The 19,438-nt window shown below is 40.4% G+C and overlaps 1 protein-coding gene across 3 annotated transcripts in view; it reads left to right on the forward strand.

Moving 5' to 3' along the window:
• Nucleotides 1-19,438, forward strand: part of LOC124803325 — a 238,515-nt gene that overhangs the window by 177,271 nt on the left and 41,806 nt on the right. For all 3 annotated transcript variants that reach the window (XM_047264520.1, XM_047264526.1, XM_047264512.1), the window contains one exon: nt 17,965-18,032. In XM_047264520.1, coding sequence (XP_047120476.1) covers nt 17,973-18,032 — 60 coding nt within the window. In that variant the 5' untranslated portion in view covers nt 17,965-17,972. The remainder of the gene's footprint in view (nt 1-17,964; nt 18,033-19,438) is intronic.

Below are 19,438 nucleotides of genomic sequence, written 5' to 3' on the forward strand. Positions count from 1 at the left end.
GTCAGTATTGGGGGCCACGAAGTAGATGAAGCTAAGGGCTACTGCTATCTAGGCAACAAAATAATCAATGACGGATGGAGCAAAAAGGATATCAAAAGCAGACTAGCACCGACAAAAAGGGCATTCCTGGCCAAGGCAAATACACTAGTATCAAACAAAGGCCTTAATTTGATGAAGAAATTTTTGAGAATGTGCGTTTAGAGCATAGCATTTTTATGGTAGTGAAACTTGGATTGCGGGGAAAGCGAAACAGAAGAGAATCGAAGCATTTGATATTTGGTGCTGCAGACGAATGTTTAAAATTAGGTTGACTATGAGGTAAGGAGACGAACGGAATATATGGGAAACAGTGGCAAGAAAAAGGGACAGGATGATAGGAGAAAGACATCAGTGAATAACTTCCATGGTACTAGAGGGAGCTGTAGAGGGTAAAACTGTTGAGGAAGACAGAGACTGGAATACATCCAGCAAATAATTGAGGACGTAGTTTGCAGGTGGTGGGTACTCCGAAATGAAGAGGTTGGCACAGGAGAGGAATACGTGGCGTTCAGCATCGCCTCTGTTCCTCGCTTCTGTGTCCACTAAAGAACCTCAAAGGAAGTTACAACATTCATAAACACACGCCACCCTGCACGTAGACACTGCTATGTCCGAGAAGATGCCTGAGGCTAGCAACGGTCAATCTGATAAACGAGAATCGACAGTGGGTTTATTATAAGCTTTTGAAACTAAGTCAAAGAAAATTCAGCTTTAACTGATACCACAGACGACCACAGAGAACTTTCAAAACTGTTATTTCATCATAATTTCCCTTGTTTATATAAAAAAATGCTAGACATATATGTGGTGCGTAAGAATGTAATGGAAACTATCTAATATTCCGCTTTAGTGGTAAGTAAACATACTACCTGAGTACATTAGTCCGCAGCTCGTGGTCGTGCGGTAGCGTTCTCGCTTCCCACGCCTGGGTTCCCGGGTTCGATTCCCGGCGGGGTCAGGGATTTTCTCTGCCTCGTGATGACTGGGTGTTGTGTGATTTCCTTAGGTTAGTTAGGTTTAAGTAGTTCTAAGTTCTAGGGGACTGATGACACCGATGTTAAGTCCCATAGTGCTCAGAGCCATTTGAACTATTTTTGAGCACATTACACCTGAAAAGGGAAATTTTGCGTACTTGACACACATTGCCGGTAAATATCTTTCTATATAGCTAATGTACTTACATACGCTGAAAAATACTATAAGGCAATGTACAAATAAGGATTACTTTCGCCTGTAGACGTGGCGGCTTGAAACTGTAGAGATACTTTTGTTGTTTAAACAACTGCTGTTTGAAAATCAACCAGCACAGTAAGAGAAAACTTTATCACGAAGTACCCATGTAGTTCACGTAAAGAATAAAGCTACGGTATCGGAATAAAGGTGAGGCCCCCCATTATCTCAGTAATTACCGCGTCTCTTGAGCGATGCCACGCATTAGGTACCCACAGCCTGTCACTGACAGATCTGAGATTGTGACAAAGGCACCTCCTCATTACGCAGCCAATCAACGTAACTGTACCGTGATGGGTAGTTTCAAACATGTAGGTAGCTTCAAACATAAAAAAGAACGACAATTTTTACTCCTTTGTATATACCTTCACAGAAGATAAAGAGAGGTGGGAGGAATACCATCCAAATAAATAATTAATGAAATATTCTCTCTCCGTCTCATTCGTTTGAGTAAGGCTGAATAAATAGATTAGAATTACAAACAATACCCTAACATTATTCTAAAAATGTGCGACATAGGGAGGCATTCCGTAGTTTTTCCTTTGCACCGAAAGGAAAAAAGTGGTAAAACGTTGAACCTATGCGTACGTTTATATGAGCCTTGGCTTCAGACATATTCTTCAGGTATGTACGATTTGTCGTTTTCCTTTAAAAAACTCTACAACGAAGAAGGAACAGTGTGTGCTTCTCTTTTACAGCGTATGAGGAATAAACTTTAGTAAACCTAGTGCAAACAGTATCTGCTAGCGCGGGATGAGAATACGTTTCAGGGGTATTACTGTGGAATATTTGAGCGCCGATTATATCATTTTTCGCGTTTTCTTCATTCCGATGAGTAACACTGATCTGCTTTATCAGAGCTTGCTGCTAAAAGACTGCAACAGTGGTATGATGCGTTCTGACACGATCTGTTGGCTTGAAACTGAGCCATTTATAAAATACTCTCAGAATGACTTTTCCTGCATAGGAATTTAGCATTGCCCTCCTTAGTACAGGCGGATTTGTATCGTCCAATTCCTTTCCTCATCCTTTCGTGTGTGGATGGGCTTTTTTTCAATAGGACTCAACACAAGAAACACTGTCATCTTTATACAGTCATGCAAAATCTTCTTTAATGATCCTGGATTGGAGATTATTTCACATAACATCAAAAATTTTATCAGGGACGGTTGCTATTTAAAGGTTTCATAGTAATGATAATCACTGGTATTTGATTTCTCGCATTGGTATTCCATGTTTATCAACATCATTGACCGATGCTTTGTCATCCACCGCAACGTCACTTTTGATGGATAGTTTCAAAACTAAAATAGTCAATACTTTTATGTACCTCTACACTTAGGGATAGCCGAAAGAGACTATAGAAAGAAATAAGTCAACGTGAACAAAGCCTATGAATTTTGCTAAATTTGACACTTATCTAGCAAACATAGCATTCATCTTGTCAAAATTTTAAAAATTTAGTAGCTTAAAAAATTTCATGTACAGTATTTATATAGTGCTCTAGTCAAGTGATTGGTAATACATTTCACAATCGTGTTCATATATTCTATAATTGTCGTTATGAGAAGTTACTCGAGCGTCGGGTTGTCATTTGCGCAACGACCATCACACACACACACACACGCACAGATACACACACACACACACACACACACACACACACACACACACACACACACACACCCACACATACACACACAAATATGCACAAACACACACACAGAATGATTGTGAATTTCTAAAAATTCTCTGTTTTCGGCAAGATTCACCGTCGTCAGTGTTCGACTACATCTATACAGTATCACAATTGTAAGAATTTAACGCCTGCATAAATGAATTACGCTTTTTGTTTTTTAAACTGTAATATCACAACATGTACGCTGTTCTGTAAAACTAATCCAAGAATGAATCAAACGACTGTTAATACCATTAATTAAAACAAGACATTCAAACACTATTTTTTGATGAACCAGCGCCAATCAACATAACTTAAAAAGCTCTATTTAGTTGAATGTAAATTGCTCATGGTTAGGGCACTTTTACTGGATACTGAAGAATAAAAGACGTAAACGAAACATCTTACTATGATGAGACGAATGCCATCAGTGCCTAGAATGATTCTTGCCGCCGGCCAAAGAGGAATAGGACGACGCCAGCTAATGCGTCTTCGCCGGGAGTTGTCCAGGAGCATAACTCATGGAGATGGAGCTGTCATTCTTAATTCACACTCTCAAATTACGCTGCCGATGCTGGCAAGTTTAGTGCCGCTATTAGCGGGACAGGTTCAGTTTCCTTTAAAGGAAACTCGACAGGTGACTAACGAAGGCAAGTTCTTCTGCAAACACCGACTTCGAATTCACTTCCAAGAGAATTCTTAGAGATGTGTCACCTTTTCCATTTAAAACAGTCGTTTAAAAGTTGCAGAATCAAATCATACAGCCAGTTTACATTTTTTCCCGAAAAAACGAGTATAAATACTTCCTTTAATGATCAGTGTAATGGTTCGTAAACAAAATATATATATACATATATACATAACATTTACTTAGACATTTAATATTAAAATATGTTTCCATCTGTTTTGGGAAAACGACCTCATTGGTATAATAAAAGAGACGTGGTACAGTTTGAGAGCTATCTGTAGGGTCGACAGCTGGTTTTCGCCCGTATTCTTTACGTCTCTCTCCGGAAAGTAATTCACCAACGCAAGTATCGCATGTATCACAAACATAACTAGTAATTTTGCGCCTGTCACAGCTTTCCATCACCACATGTACCACTTAGATTTTCCACTTAGATCTTGCCACTGTAGATTTTGACTGTGCAAATCCATCCATGCTGATCAATGGAAATAATAAATTTTTGTGAAAATGTTGTATTTGTCTTACATACGTGGTGTCCTTTTTCCGGACATGTACGAAAAAACAGAAACCACACACACACGTAGTCACACACACAGACACACACACACACACACACACTAATATATATAAGGTGAGGACGTTTAATGACCTCTTCACTGCGGATCACACCAGGCTCGAACTCTTACGGGAATTGGCGGAATGCCGTGAGTAATAAGGACATAGGGCAAGGGGCACTAAATTAGTACTGTATGGATAAGTTGAGAATTTGAGTCTGACAGGAGACCTGTCAGGGCAGTACGTGCAGTTGCGATTACCACTGTGTCCGGAGGCGCAATGATCAGCGTATCTGCCTAGTAAGCAGGAGGCTCACGTTCGAATCGTGGTTGGACATAAATTTTCAATTTTCCCCATTGATTTAAATCAAAGCCCAGTAGCAGCCAGTGGCTGCAATTCCTGTGTGTCTTAACACAGGAAGAAGTATCTGACGGAAAAAAATTGTCTATAAAATATTCTGGTCAAATGAGTTATACTTCATATTTTCAAAATACACCTGAAGACATTTCTTGTAGTCGTTGAGAATCGTATGTTTTTGGCAAAGTTCAAACAAAAAAATCGAAAAATCATTCTTTTACAGTTTTACATTATTTATCGAACACACACAACTATTTTAGGTAGTTGTTTTCACGAACGTGTTAGTTAACCCTTTCAGACCCGAAATTTTTCTGGTGGAAGAAACATTTTTCTTTATGTGGTAGTGGTCTTAGGTGATTTTTTAATGATTTTAGGAGCAAGATTTATACAAAAATATGTACCCGTTTCCAAAACGTACTTTGTTCACTTGGCTTCACTTTAAGGACTAAAACAACTAATTATGAAATATTCTCTATTGTAATAAATAGTAAAATGATCATTCAATAATTTCCACGTAAAATAACAATAACAATATTCAATTATACACTGGAATATAGCGAACCATGTATTCTGGTGGTCACAAGTTGCTGCGCACTGCTACATTGACTTGCTGATATTTTTATAGTGATGCCCAACGGTTGGCAGCATTTGCGCGTGATGAAAAGGTTGAACATTTACAAGTGTGTAGCTCAGGTTCTCTTAGGGAAGAAATACTTTTGTTGTAGCTAACAGACTGAAAAAGTTAATGTACACAATTGTAGCCAGAGGGTCTGAAAGGGTTAAACTACTTCACCTGATGTATCAAAAATGTTTCAAATGGCTCTGAGCACTATGGGACTTAACATCTGAGGTCATCAGTCCCCTAGAACTTAGAACTACTTAAACCTAACTAACCTAAGGACATTACACACATCCATGCCCGAGGCAGGATTTGAATCTGCGACTGTAACGGTCGCGCAGTTCCATACTGTAGCGCCTAGAACTGCTCGGCCACCCCGGTCGGCTCTGATGTATCGTTCACCTTTGAGTTCTACAATCAGGCATAATAGCAACCAGATGGATCAGTGATCACAATTGGTATTCACTTATGAATTCTAGGAACACCATTTCGTTTTCGTGTTATTTCGATGTTCCTCTGTTGCTTCCGAAACGGAAGAACAATGTACATCGAGTATTTATCAGCAAAAGTTTCCGGAAACAAATTGTGTTCTATGAGAATGGGTCTCAAGATTCCGAATTTTGGCGCTAAGATAAGCCGGACACGGTTTCAGTCACTGTACGTAATCAATGAATTTGTCACGTTTCCGACAGTCGAACACTGTTTTACGGTGAATGTTGAGATCATTTACCGCTTTCTCCACAGGTGTGAACGTTAAATGGTCTTTTATTCTTGCATAATCAGTTACAAGCAATCGACCATCAAACATCATACATCTGAAATTTGAAGAAAACTAGATACAAAAAAATAGCTTCTAATATATTCTAAGATCCAGCGAGAGAATCACCTTCAAGATGGTTTAAATAAACGAAAGAAATATCTAACTGATTAATGACAAGGGCATTCTTCCCGTTAATTCGCCGAGCGAGGTGGCGCAGTGGTTAGCACACTGGACTTACATTCGGGAGTATGACGGTTAAATCCCGCTTCCGACCATCCTGATATAGGTTTTCCGTGATTTTCCTAAATAGCTTCAGGCAAATGCCCAGATGGTCCTTTTGAAAGGGCACTGCCGACTTGCTTCCCCGTTCTTCCTTAATCCTATGAGACCAATGACCTCGCTGTTTGGTCTCTTCCCCCAGAACACCCCAACCCAACGCTTCCAGTTAATTCCCAGGTCGAGACGAATTGGTAAACATGTATGGTTGTGTTTTCCATCACGTACATTCAAGGCAAACTATAAATTAAGTCAGTAAAACATTCCGAGAATCTTGTGTTTGTCTGGAAAACCCAGTAGAGAACTGAGCTACACACATTTCATAGTCTTTGATTCTCCACCTGTATTTTAAAACGACACACCTGTGTTCAGACTGTGAGCGACCGATGTTAGTGATACAATCACTAAAATTTGATCTTGCTATACTATTCATAAGTTACTAAGTTTCAAATACTGCGCCGAGCTAAATATGTGTTTTCGGGTTATAACTGCTAAACGCTGAAGAAAGATCCTATTGGTTGACGTTGCTCACACTTTTTCGTTGATCCCGTCTGAAAAGACAGCATAATTGAAAAGCAGTCCTCAATTTTTCCCTGAAATACTGAGGTACAACGTCAGGAGATATAAAATGTCTCTGTTCAGGAAACGACAGACTGTTCGTTCTTATCTGCTTTATAATTTATCTTGAAGTGTAATAGGCTGTATTCATCTGTCAGGTTGAGATATTCAGCTCGATGACCCATTTGGTGCTGTTTCAATAGTGTAAGCCATGTGACCCTGCCGATTATCATCCTCTACTTCCCCTCACGTGACAAACGTGATACTACATTCTATGCGTATACATCACAGTTAGCCACATTAATCTAATTACTATACACATTACGAAGGAAAGGTGACAATGGTTGCAAAAGAAAATAGTCTGATCTTTTAGGAGGACGAAGATATTTTCAGATTTTCCTGATCAACAGTAATGAACGGCTGTTTTAATGAAAGCTGACATTTTCTTGAACTTGGGCCTAATGTACGAAAAGAGCTTGCCGATATATAGAATTATTTATGATCAATAATGGAATCTGTGTTCAAAGAGACCTCTCGACAGCAAAAAAGAATGAAATTCTTATGGTGTAGCGGTATATGAATTAAATGAGCCAACGCTGAGCTGATATTCGACTGCTGTACATTCCGAAAGAGAATCAAGTTCTCTGTCAGGTAAGGAAATCTCTTCGTTCAGCAGCATATACTGTTCTAGGGTAGTCTGTAGTAGCTCAGTGGCAACGATATGCACTGTTAAAAACTTTTCTTACGTCTTGACCACACTTTTCTTTTTCCGACAACACCTTGCGCGTGTCGACTTTCCATCATTTTCAAAGGCTACAAAATCAACACAAAACTGATATCAGAAGATATGAAAATATGATGCATTTTATCATTGATAAGAGACATAGTACAGCGACTAGATAATGACTTCCTATCTTAACAGTGTTATGCCAGTCATGTAAAATTCTTCATCAGATACATTGTATCACGTCAACATTCTCAATCACAAGACAAGTGCAAACTGCTACCAAGGAAAATTTTGGAAGCCACGTGGACTAAACCGCCAGATGGCGCTGGGTGAGTGGCACATGCTGCAATTGAATTTTGTTTACAATCACTGTTTTCATCGTTACATCGGATAAAACAATTTCATCAGCAGCTATTGCAATCGCTTTACAATGTTTTACGTAATGGTGCTACATTACATGACAATGTGTAATAGATTTGTACTTTATTTTATTTATTTATTTATTTATTTTTTGAGTGGTCGAAACTAATACATTGGAAGAACTTACAGATTGGCGCTGGGGCCAACATCTGTTAACAAACAAATCTTTTAGTTTTTTGACAACTTACAGCACATAAATTACTGTCATCAGTGAAAGATCACAAATATTTAATAGAAGTTAACATGATAGAGATCACTAGGGTGTCGGAAGAGAATTGGTTAAAGTTGGCGCACTTAAAATAACGTACTAAGATCCTCTGTATTTATATGACCGTAAAACTGTTTTCTGCGAATAACAAACATTGTAGAGCGCCATGACGTAATCAGAGAAGGGGTAAGGGGGTTGAAGGGGTACATAATATTGCTACTGACATATTAAAAATCCTGTAAAACTGTTTGTAATACTGTATCTACCAGTGCTTATAAAATGACAACTTTAAATAAAATAATGCGAAAGCGTTGTGAAACAGCTATAGCAGGACTGTTGTCAACAGATTTCAAACTGTGCCAAGAAGCGTGAAGCGCTGAGCAACGACTCGTCCTATGACCAATCCGCGCGAGTGACACTAAGTGTGTAGTAAATAATTAGCCTTTTACTCATCTTGTGCACAAAACAAAACAAAAAACATCTTTATTGTTCCTGAAAATACATCTGTTTGTAAGATTTCGTTCGAGCTATTGTTTCCCTATTTTCCCGTTATGATTATTTCACGAGATGTATATGTAGATGGAAGTAATACGGTGCTCTACTCTTCTTGAAACCTACACTGCTGGAACTGTAACAGCACCCCTCTCCTTGATGCAGAACCTCTCCTCTCCACTGGAGCCTCATGAGCATCTCCATAACGCTCTTGGGCTTATTACAGTAACCCGTGAGAAACAAGTCGCTATTCGACTCTTCTGTGTTTCTTCTATTAATTCAGTCGGGTAATGATGACAGTCAGTTGAGTAATACCAAATAATCGGTCGGACGAGTGTTGTGTACGTCACTTTAGTAATTTTGTGAATGAATTACATTTCCTTGAGTTTCTCGCTAAGAACCTCAACTTCGCATCTGTTTTTCCTGCAGTTCCTCTTATGTGGTCATTCTTCTTCAAGCCGCTCCGTATGGTTACTCCGAGACATTTTAAGGTTGTTACTGTTGCTAGTGATTTATCGCAAAGGGTAAGGTACGAACGAAAGCTTGACGTATTGTCAAAAGGGAAAACCAGCGACGACCGAATCATTATAAAGTCTCTTGCAGCAGTCTATTTTCACATTTATGTTCACAAAGAGCTCTATGATTGTTCCTTGCAGAGGAAGTTTAGACCAAACGTTGGGAGAGCGATCACCCTCTCAGTTTCATTCTTTCAAATCTTTACGACATAAGAAGCAGAATATTACTACAGTCCCATGTTGATACTGAAATCTATGAAAGTAATTTTGACATAACAAAAACTATAAATTGTTCAGTAAATGAAACGATGCAATTGATACGAGCGAAAACGGAACAACGACGTATTAAACGTTTGTGGAGATATTTGAGATTAACGGCTTAACTGTGTTGTTAACAGTGACGGTCCTATCGGATTTCCTTGTGGTAAGCTGGATGCCACTTCCGTTTCTCACTGTCTCTTCGTTAAGAACAACCTGCTTTACTCACTTAAGAAGCCATCAATCCAACGGCGTGTCTGTCGCGATATTCAGTAATCACGCATCTTATTCATAGCCTACCGTTCATAAATGCATCTATAGCTTCCTGGGACTCCAGAATAACGGCAGCAGCCTGTTCTTCACTATCTACGGTCTTCTGTATCTCGCGAAAGAACCGGAAAATCTGGGCTTCTCACGACAGGCGACTGCAGAATCCTTTTGATTGATACAAAAAGTAAAGACTAGGCACCTTTCGTAAGTCAATGAGATATTTATGTCTGTAGCTCCGCGCCTTTTCCTATGACTCTTTCTACACAGTAGAACGACCTGTCAACTTTTCTACTCACCGGCGATTGCTCCCGAAAGAACGATTCGGAATAATCTACGAATGGTTTACTTATTAAACACGTAAAATTCTGCCTTGAAGCCACAAATATGTGCATTAAAGAATGCCATTGATTTCACAAAACTGTAAGTACTGATAATAGCAAAAATGTGAAGTGGTATTGACATTCACATGGGAGACGCACTGGCGTTACTTAATAACGCTCGGACCTGGCGCCTACTGCAGGGTCGGCAGAGCCGTCTAATAATTTTGGCAGCTGACTGCTGTGGCCCGTCGCCCTTGGCATTTCTCTCTGGAGCCGGACATGATGTAGACAATTTGTTCCCAGGAAAGCTCTTGCTACTTGTTTCTCTTGCCATTTTGAATCTGCGTTTTCTTTTAATTGTCAGACTCTCTTTCTACTGTACAAATGGGTCAAAACTTGTAAAACGTGGTCGGTAATGCAATTTTTTCGTTAATCACACACCACAGTTTAACAGTGATGCGTATCCTAGTGGCTTACGTCACGAACAGCCTTATCTAAAGTATTTCCGTACTATTTCTCTGATTCTGTTTATGACAGGCACAAAAAATGTGAGCTCAGTTGTCTTAAATAGCAGTTACACTCAGGTGACCAGTACTGTGAAAGAAATGCAATGAAGAATACGCGGTTCCGCATAGAGGTGTTATGCTGCAGCTGCCGAGGTATTTCTGAAGGGATGGACGAGATCTTACAAATAAGGTTTCAGTTACTGTAGAAACATCGTATACGTCACGTATATTGAGCACGAGGCCCACGTGCAGTTTTCACAAATTGCAAGTCCAGTGCTCAAGTCCAGGCCTAATCTCCAGTGAATAGAAAGCGAGACTCCAGCCAATACAGTAGACTGTGACAAGTTCGTTGGCATGGCAGTAGTCGTAGTAGGTGAAGTGGTCGCATCGAAGCATAAGAACATAAAGTGACCAAGCACACGTATGTACTAAGGCTTCTCTAGATGCAGCAGGCTCTCCTACTAACGCCTCATTGCAGAGTCAGAGACATTTTAGCCAATACCGGGTGAGATGGCAGTGGGGCACAAGGTGTCCCAATTGGGGGTGTTTCTGAGGGTATTTCCTGTTCAGACGTTTTACTTACACCCAAAAAACAAACATATTCTGAAAGCCTTGGTCAGAACCGGAGTATGGGAGCTATTTCTAATTTAATCCTGGGATAATATGGCTCAGGCAACAAAATTGAAGCTTAGTGTATGTAAAAGTGTATTCGTTTATTTGTATACAGAGTACAGTAGATGACTTGCTCGATACATGCAGTGTATCCGTACTGGCTGGAAGCTAGCGCTTCATTGCACTGGGGTTCTGATGCTACGCTGATGACACTATGGACCATACTGCTCGTAGTACAGGGGTGCGTCCGCCACAAACAGCACAGTTCTCGACGCAAGGCAGCCGAGCAGAGCGCCGCTTGTGAACCAGCCTGGCACCTTGTCATCGTAGTCGCTGACGGATATCGCACTTGGTGCTTCAGTTTTTAATTTCTATAATAGAAAAATAACATCTTGCCGTCCTACGTAATCAGGTTTGTAACGCGAGTGGAGTCTGTACGTAGTGTCGCAAGCTCCGTTAACAGCCTACCATGGAGGTTATTTTTAATCTAAATTTTCTTTGTGTATTTTATTTTTCTGCCTTTTATTGCGGATAAGATATGTAAGGAAAGTGGTACTGAGAATGTAATAGGAACCGTGGAGTACGGTGTTATTGATCAGTTTCGAAGTTCAAATTCCCGTACTTTCTAAAATACAGATCCACCGAAAACGAAGAGAAGATAAAAATATTGGTTTTACTGCACAGAGGATACAATGAATTTGATTTTTTTAATGAATAATATCTCGAAGAAAACTATAAATGTAAATGATCAGTGTTAAACAGTGAATGGGGCTACTTGGACAAAATCGAACGAAAGTAGCTCTTTTGAGCGACATTTTTTATACAGAATGAAATAAGTTGGCTAAGTTCAAGAAATTGTTATATTTTTAAGAGTTTGCGTGTGACAATGATCAAGGCAATGAAAAACCCTTTTTGCAAAAATCACTTCTCTGTCTTACACACTATTAAAAATTTTAGAGATATTAAACAAAAATCAAAACATCAATCCCAGTTACCTCGAGATCTGAAATGTTTATTGTTAAAACATAACTAGGAACTAATATAACATATCATCTTCAGCTTACACTTAAGCGCCAGAGAAACTGGTGTAAGCATGCGTATTCAAACACAGAGATATGTAAACAGGCAGAATACGACACTGCGGTCGGCAATGTCTCTGTAACACAAGTGTCTGGCACAGTTGTTAGATCGTTTACTGCTGTCAAAATGGCAGGTTATCAAGATTTAAGTGAGTTTGAACGTGGTTTTAAAGTCGGCGCATGAGCTTTGGGACACAGAATCGCCGTGGTAGCGAAGAGGGGGGGGGGGGGGGGGAGGGGGCTTTCCAGTACGGCCATTTCACGAGTATACCGTGAATATCAGGAATCCGGTAAAATATCAAATCTCCGACATCGCTGCGGCCGGAAAAAGATCCTACAAGAACAGGGTCAACGACGATTGAAGAGAATCGTTTAACGTGACAGATGTGCAACCCTCCCGCAAATTACTGCAGATTTCAACGCTGGGCCATCAAAAAGTGTCAGCGTGCGGACAGTTCAACGAAACATCATCGATATGGGCTTTCGGAGCCGAAGGCTCACTCGTGTACCCTCGATGGCTGCACGACAACAGCTTTACGCTTTGCCTGGGTCCTTCAATACCGACATTGGATTGTTGACGACTGGAAACATGTTGCCTGGTCGGACGAATCTCGTTTGAAGTTGTGTGGAGCGAATGGACGTGTATGGGTATGGAGGCGACTTCATCAATTCAAGGATCCTGCATGTCAGAAGAGGACTGTTCAGGCTGGTGGAGGCTTTCTAAAGGTGTGCTTGTAGTGGTGGGGGGCGGGGGGTGCAGTTGGTACGACTCTGACAGTTGACACGTGCATAAGCATCTTATCTGATCACCTGCATACATTGATGTCGATTGTGCATTCCGACGGACTTGGGCAATTCCAGCAGGACAATGTGACACAACACACGTTCAGAATTGCCACATAGTGGCTCCAGGAACACTCTTCTGAGCTTAAACACTTTCCCTAGCCACCAAACTCCCCAGACATAAACATTATTGAGCATATCTGGGATGCTTTGCAACGAGCTGTTCAGAAGAGATCTCCACCGCCTCGTACTCTTACGGATTTGTGGACAGCCCTGCAGGATTCATGGTGTCAATTCCCTCCAGCACTACTTCAGACATTAGTCGAGTCCATGCCTCGTCATGTTGCTGGCCCTACACGGTATTAGTTAGATGTACTAGTTTCTTTGACTCTTCAGAGTCCAACTCTTGAATATTAATACTTCAGTAGTCAGTTGCAATAATGACTGTGTGGACGATGCGGCCTATTCTACACCTTATTTTAGATCTATATGACGATGGTATGCTGATTATATTTATATGTTTTGAAGAAGCCATTATGGTCTTATCACTTCAGGACATGGTGTAAAAAAGATCTGAGGATGGTCATTACGGACTGAAACCGGTCATCGTCTAAAGAATTCATATTGTGATCAAAGACTGGAATAAAAAGCATTTGACAGTATTGGATCACTGTTTGTACAAGCGATCATGTCGCAGTTTGTGAAAACAATCTTCGATGAAATTAAAAGTAGGGGCTGTAATATTAAGAGTGTAATGGGAGTCCAACTGTTAAATGCAGAGGAAAGAGCGGATAGGCGGAAATAGTACACTGAAGACCATTGTGAGGGGGAAGAATTGTCTCATAACGTGATAGAAGACGAAACAGGAGTCGATATAGATGAGATAGGGGATCCACTATTAGAATGAAAATTTAAAAGAGCTTTGGAGGGCTCAAGCTCGAATAAGGCGGAAGGGATTGATAGCATTCCACTGGAATTTCTAACATCATTAGGGAAGTGGGAACGAAACAACTATTCATGTTGGTGAGTAGAATGTATGAGACTGGGAGATAGGATCAGGCTTTCGGAGAAACGTCATCCACACAATGCTGAAGATAGCAAGAGCCGATAAGTGCGTGAATAATCGCACAGTCAGCTTAACAGCTCAGAATAATACACAGAAGAACGGAAAAGAAAACTGAGAATCTGCTGGATGACGATCAATTTGGCTTTAGGAAAGGTAAAGGTACAAGAGAGGCGGCAGTTCTGACGTTGCGGTTGATAACAGAAGCAAGACTGAAAGAAAAGGCTTGTGCACAAGATTTGTTGATCCGGGAAAAGCGTTCGACAATGTAAATTGGTGCAAGATGTTTCAAATCCTGAGAAAAATAGGGTTAAGCGAGTAATTTATAGTGTGTACAGGAAGCAAGAGGGAAAATAAGAGTGGGGGGACCAAGAATGAAGTGCTAAGATTAAAAAGGGCATCAGACGAGGATATCATCCTTCATCCCTACTGTTCAATCTATACATCCGAGAAGCAACAACGGAAATAAAAATAAAATTCAAGTGCAGGATTAAAATTCAGTGTGAAAAGATATCAATGATAAGATTTGCTGATGACATTGCTATCCTCAGTGAAAGGGGAAAGGAACTGTAGGAGCTGTTGAACAGTGTAATGGGTACAGAATATGGAGTGAGAATAAATCGTAGGACTTTGAAAGTAATGGGAAGTAGCAGAAATAAAAACAGCAACGAACTTAACATCAGGTTTGGTTATCACGAAGTAGATAATGTTAAGGAATTCTGCTATCTAGGCAGCAAAATGACCCATGGCGAATGGAGCAAAGAGGACATCAAAAGCAGACTAGCACTGGAAAAAAGGGCATTCTTGGCCAAGTCTACTAGTATCAAACATAGGCCTTAATTTGAGGAAGAAATTTCTGAGAATGTGCGTTTGGTGAACAGCATTGGTACGGCAGTGAAACATGGGCTGTGGGAAAATCGGAACAGAAGAGAATCTAAGCATTTGAGCTGCGGTGCTACACAAAAATGTTGAAAATAAGGTGAAGTGATAACGTAAGGAATGAGTAGGTACTCGCAGAATCGGCGAGGAAAGTAATATATAGAAAACACTGACAAGGAGAAGGGTCATGATGATAGGACTGATGGGACATCCTAAAACATCAGGGCATTAACTGCCATGACACTAGAGGGAGCTTCAGGGGGGTAGAAACTTGAGAGAGAGAGATGGAGATTGGAACACATCCAACAAATAATTGATGAGTAGATTGCTAGTGCTACTCTGAGATGAAAAGTTTGGAACAGAAGAGGAATTCGTATCGATGCATGTCAAACCAATGAGAAGACTGATGACAATAAATAAATAAATCAAGAATAAAAAACAAAAATAAAACATAGAAAGAGTAGCTTGGCTGTCCAGTAGCCCAAAAATGGCCAGTGGAAATTCAATGTTCAGCCACTACAGATTTAATGGACCCCTAGAAGGGGGGTGTGTCGCTGGCGTTCGCTGCATCGTTCTTCCACAGTGCTTACTGATTGTGCTATTTCATTTACACCACACTGACGTGGTACTGCCAAAAATCCGATCGTCACGAAAGTAGATCATCTTTTGAATATCCCAGAGGAGTTGTCATTTTAACCAGCGTACGGAAGATCATATCCCTTTCATGCACCTTATTATCTTAAGAATTTTGGAAGGAACGTTTAACACATGAGCTGTATGTGATATTTTCTCTCCGACTTTTCTTGGAGGGGATAATCTGTATATAAAGTTACGCAGACGTCAAAATAAAGCTGTGATCAAAATCTTATGTATAACAGCGTAAGTATCTGAGTATGATATCATCTCAGTGGGGTCTCTGTTAATTGGCGTCGTACCAGCGCTCAAGTACCCATCTCGCGTGGCGAGAGTGACTTGTGTTGCAGCATCACGTGTCCGGTTATGCTTAATTGCTTAATATAGGGATGAGGTAACGAGCAGAACATATTTCGTTATTTGAAACTGATTTCGTTACTAAGAATTCAATAATGCAGCCATGGTGCATGTTACGTGAGCGTTTTGGTAGTAGAACTTCAAAAGACGCTTCGTTGATCAACTTCCACTTCTCACTTGTATAAGATCTTATTTGGATTAAGGAGATAAATAAATTACAGTTTCCAGTGGTAGCTACCGAAATAAAAATGAAAACTAGTGCTGTGTACACTCTACAACCAAATATTTTACGTTGTTATTTTAAAGTTTTGAGAGACAATGAATAAATGTTCAGAAGCAAAAAAAATTGGGAAAAAGGAAGAAATTTTGCGAGTAGAACGAAGTAAGAAAGTTTCACATCCCCGTGGCGTTGAGATCAATAGAGATGGTGTACTCGCTCTGTCGAACATGACAGAGGGAGGGAGTTATCTGTGGTATTCTTAAAACATGCAAAGACCACCCGAATACCGGTTAAAATTATTTGACTTAGCATGAAATATCTAAGTCATGATAGCCGGATGGCAATCTGGAGGTTACTTTGGCTAGATTCGAAGGAAGAAAGGCTGGAAGGCAGGTGAAAGTTTAACGCCCAGCAACAACGATGACCAAGTCGTCAGAGACGGAAACAAGATCGGATTGGGGAAGAATAGGAAAAAAACGGCAGTGCACTTTTCAAAGTAGAAATCGACTTAAGCGATTCGCGTAAACAAAGGAAAACGAAAATTTCGTGATCCGCTATCCTCTCGAATATAATACCACTTTTATTCGGTGTGTTTATTAATCTATATGCAGATCTGGAAAGTGTAATGTACAGTACTACGTATTAATAGTACCTAAGGAATAGTCAGAGAGTGGGTAGTTAAGACCAGAGATTATCGACATATAGGCGTGCACATTCATCACTTCGCAGTGTTTGCTAGAGACATAAAATTGTGCTAACTATCATTCAAGATATGTTGAAGCTGAAGTAGTAGTGATATGCACTTCTCTTATATTTCATTGTGACTCGTTCTCATCACCTCAGTATTCAATATTGATACAGAGTTTGCTTGCTCTTATCAGCTACTGTTATTGTAATAACTGGCACAGTTACAGCTAAATGATGAAATTTACTGTATCGAAAAGAAAGATATAGTGCGTGTGTGTGTGTGTGTGTGTGTGTGTGTGTGTGTGTGTGTGTGTGTGTGTATGTATGTGTGTGTGTGTGTGTGTGCAGGTTTGTAGATACCGACACAGCTAGGGCACCAAGAGACCTTCACAAGTTAAGAGGTGGCTGGTATTCATTTATCTCATTTGCATCTTATGAAAACTGACCCGTCTTGTGGAGCAGGACGGCGGTATCGGTTTCATAGAGGAGCCGCAGAGGAGATTCTGGCAGACGAGGAGGTGTAGATAGCATTCCAGAGTGAGCGACGCGCTGACCACTGTCGGCATGTCCACATCACTCAAGCTGGAACGACTTTTCGCTTAACGACGCTGGTGACATTTCTATGGAGCGTTAAAGTCGCCTGCTTAATGCTTCCACGTCGGGAGCCACTAAACGCCCACATTACATGTTTCTAAACTACCATATGCCTGAATATTTTTGGTGAAATCATTTTTAAGTCTCGCATCACGAGATTTGTTTTATTAATCACTCAGAAGATAATATCGTAAGTTTAGCGGGAGGATCACATTTCTTTCCCTGGTCTTACATAAACTTTCTGCGCATTTACATTTTATTTCATTTTGTCTAAGTTGTCGTTCGTGGAATTCTGTACTACAAACAATACAATATTGCAATTCCTACATGAGGTTGGTATCCTATTGGCAATGACATCATACAAGGTAGAGGCCGCTCACATTTCACTCATCCTAAGAGAGAAACAATTATTTGATTTCTTGTTTGAAAAACTGCTCGACAGTCACCTGGACTAAACTAAAGACAAATGTAAATCGGTGGTTGGTATCTGGATTAGAACCACAGCGTTCTGTGTCGTCTGTATGTTGGCGTTTCATGCTAAGAAAATTCTGTAATTTTCTTCCTGTTTTCTTTCTTTTCAGGAAGCAAGATGATTCCAGGGAACGAATTACTGCAAAGGGCTCTGCTAATATGGGCACTGCTGTTGCAGGTAAGTAAAGACGCAAAGTTGAGTCGCTAAAATGTTCTTCGCATTACATGAAATTAAAGATAACATAGTTCAACTATGCACAATACGTTCAGTGAAATGAAAAGGATTGCAAGAAATGGCAAAGACGATCGGGGTGAAGGAAAAGAAGAGAGAAGAGGTGAGGGAATGTAGTTGGATGTACAGTTGGCCACATAGAAATCTAGGAAGCGGCCGCTAAAGAACTAAAATTAACTAAAGATCACATAAAACTATACACATTGCAACAATATAGATGAACTAAGCAGTTACTTGCTCGGAAAGGCTCTAGTACTGTAGAAATTACACACGTATCTGGAAAATCATAGATATCAGAGGAAGATGATAAACGAAAGTTTTACTATCATTTGTTGTGGGACAGGCAAATAAATGTTTGGGAACTCTGGGTTCGCAGGACAGAGCGGATCAGGATTGTTGTTGTGGAAAGCGTCCAAGATCAGTTACTGTTAGTTGTAGAAACACACAAACTTTATTTGTTAAAAACAATCAGACATGCGCTTGGAAGCACTCAGAAACAATACGGCTGAAAGCCCGAATACAAGTTATTAAATTTATCTTAAGGAATACACACAGCTGAAGACCTTAGTTAAAGAACTGCTGCATAAATAATCGGCTGAAGGCCACATCTTAACATATTTCACATAAAGTTCGGCTCAAGGCCATATACTGAACATAGAATCACTCGAGGCTTAGGGCCTGAATAACAAATTCTCAAGGTTTTGAACAAAGGATTTTTCAAATTTTAATTTTACAACAGCTGAAGGCTTTATGTTAAAATATTTCACGTAGAAGTTCGGCTGAAGGCCGCATACTGAACATTAAAAGAAACTAAATTAATACACTGCTGAAGGCTGAACAATGGTGCTCAGAAGTGCTCCAAGGGTCGGCCTGCGGAAGTAACCCTAATATAAGTTTAGGTGAGACAGGCAGCCAAGCGTAATACTAAATAAACGGACGGCAACCCGACCCAGGGATGGCTGAAGGACCGGCCAACAACCTAATCAATTCCCTTCCGCCGACCAACGGCACGACAACCGAACATGTCAGCGAGGGCGAAGATACCATCAGGACTACGTCTTCAAATATGGGCATCTAAATACAGCCAAGGCACAATAACCACTGAAAAATATGAAAAAAGACAAGACTGTTAAACTACACGCCGTGCCGGACAGCATAAACACGGCGAGGAAACACACACACGCTATTTTCTGCCGCAACCGACCGACTGGCAATTGCAGTACGCAGACAGCGTAGATCTGCTCAGTGGAAATCAAAGAAACTACACACAGTTCCACAAACACTTGCACCAAGAACTGCGACAATCCTAAAACCAATCACTGTGAAACAACGAGGAGAAACCACAAGTCGAC

The sequence above is a fragment of the Schistocerca piceifrons genome, chromosome 1, assembly GCF_021461385.2.
Source record: "Schistocerca piceifrons isolate TAMUIC-IGC-003096 chromosome 1, iqSchPice1.1, whole genome shotgun sequence".
NCBI lineage: Eukaryota > Metazoa > Arthropoda > Insecta > Orthoptera > Acrididae > Schistocerca > Schistocerca piceifrons.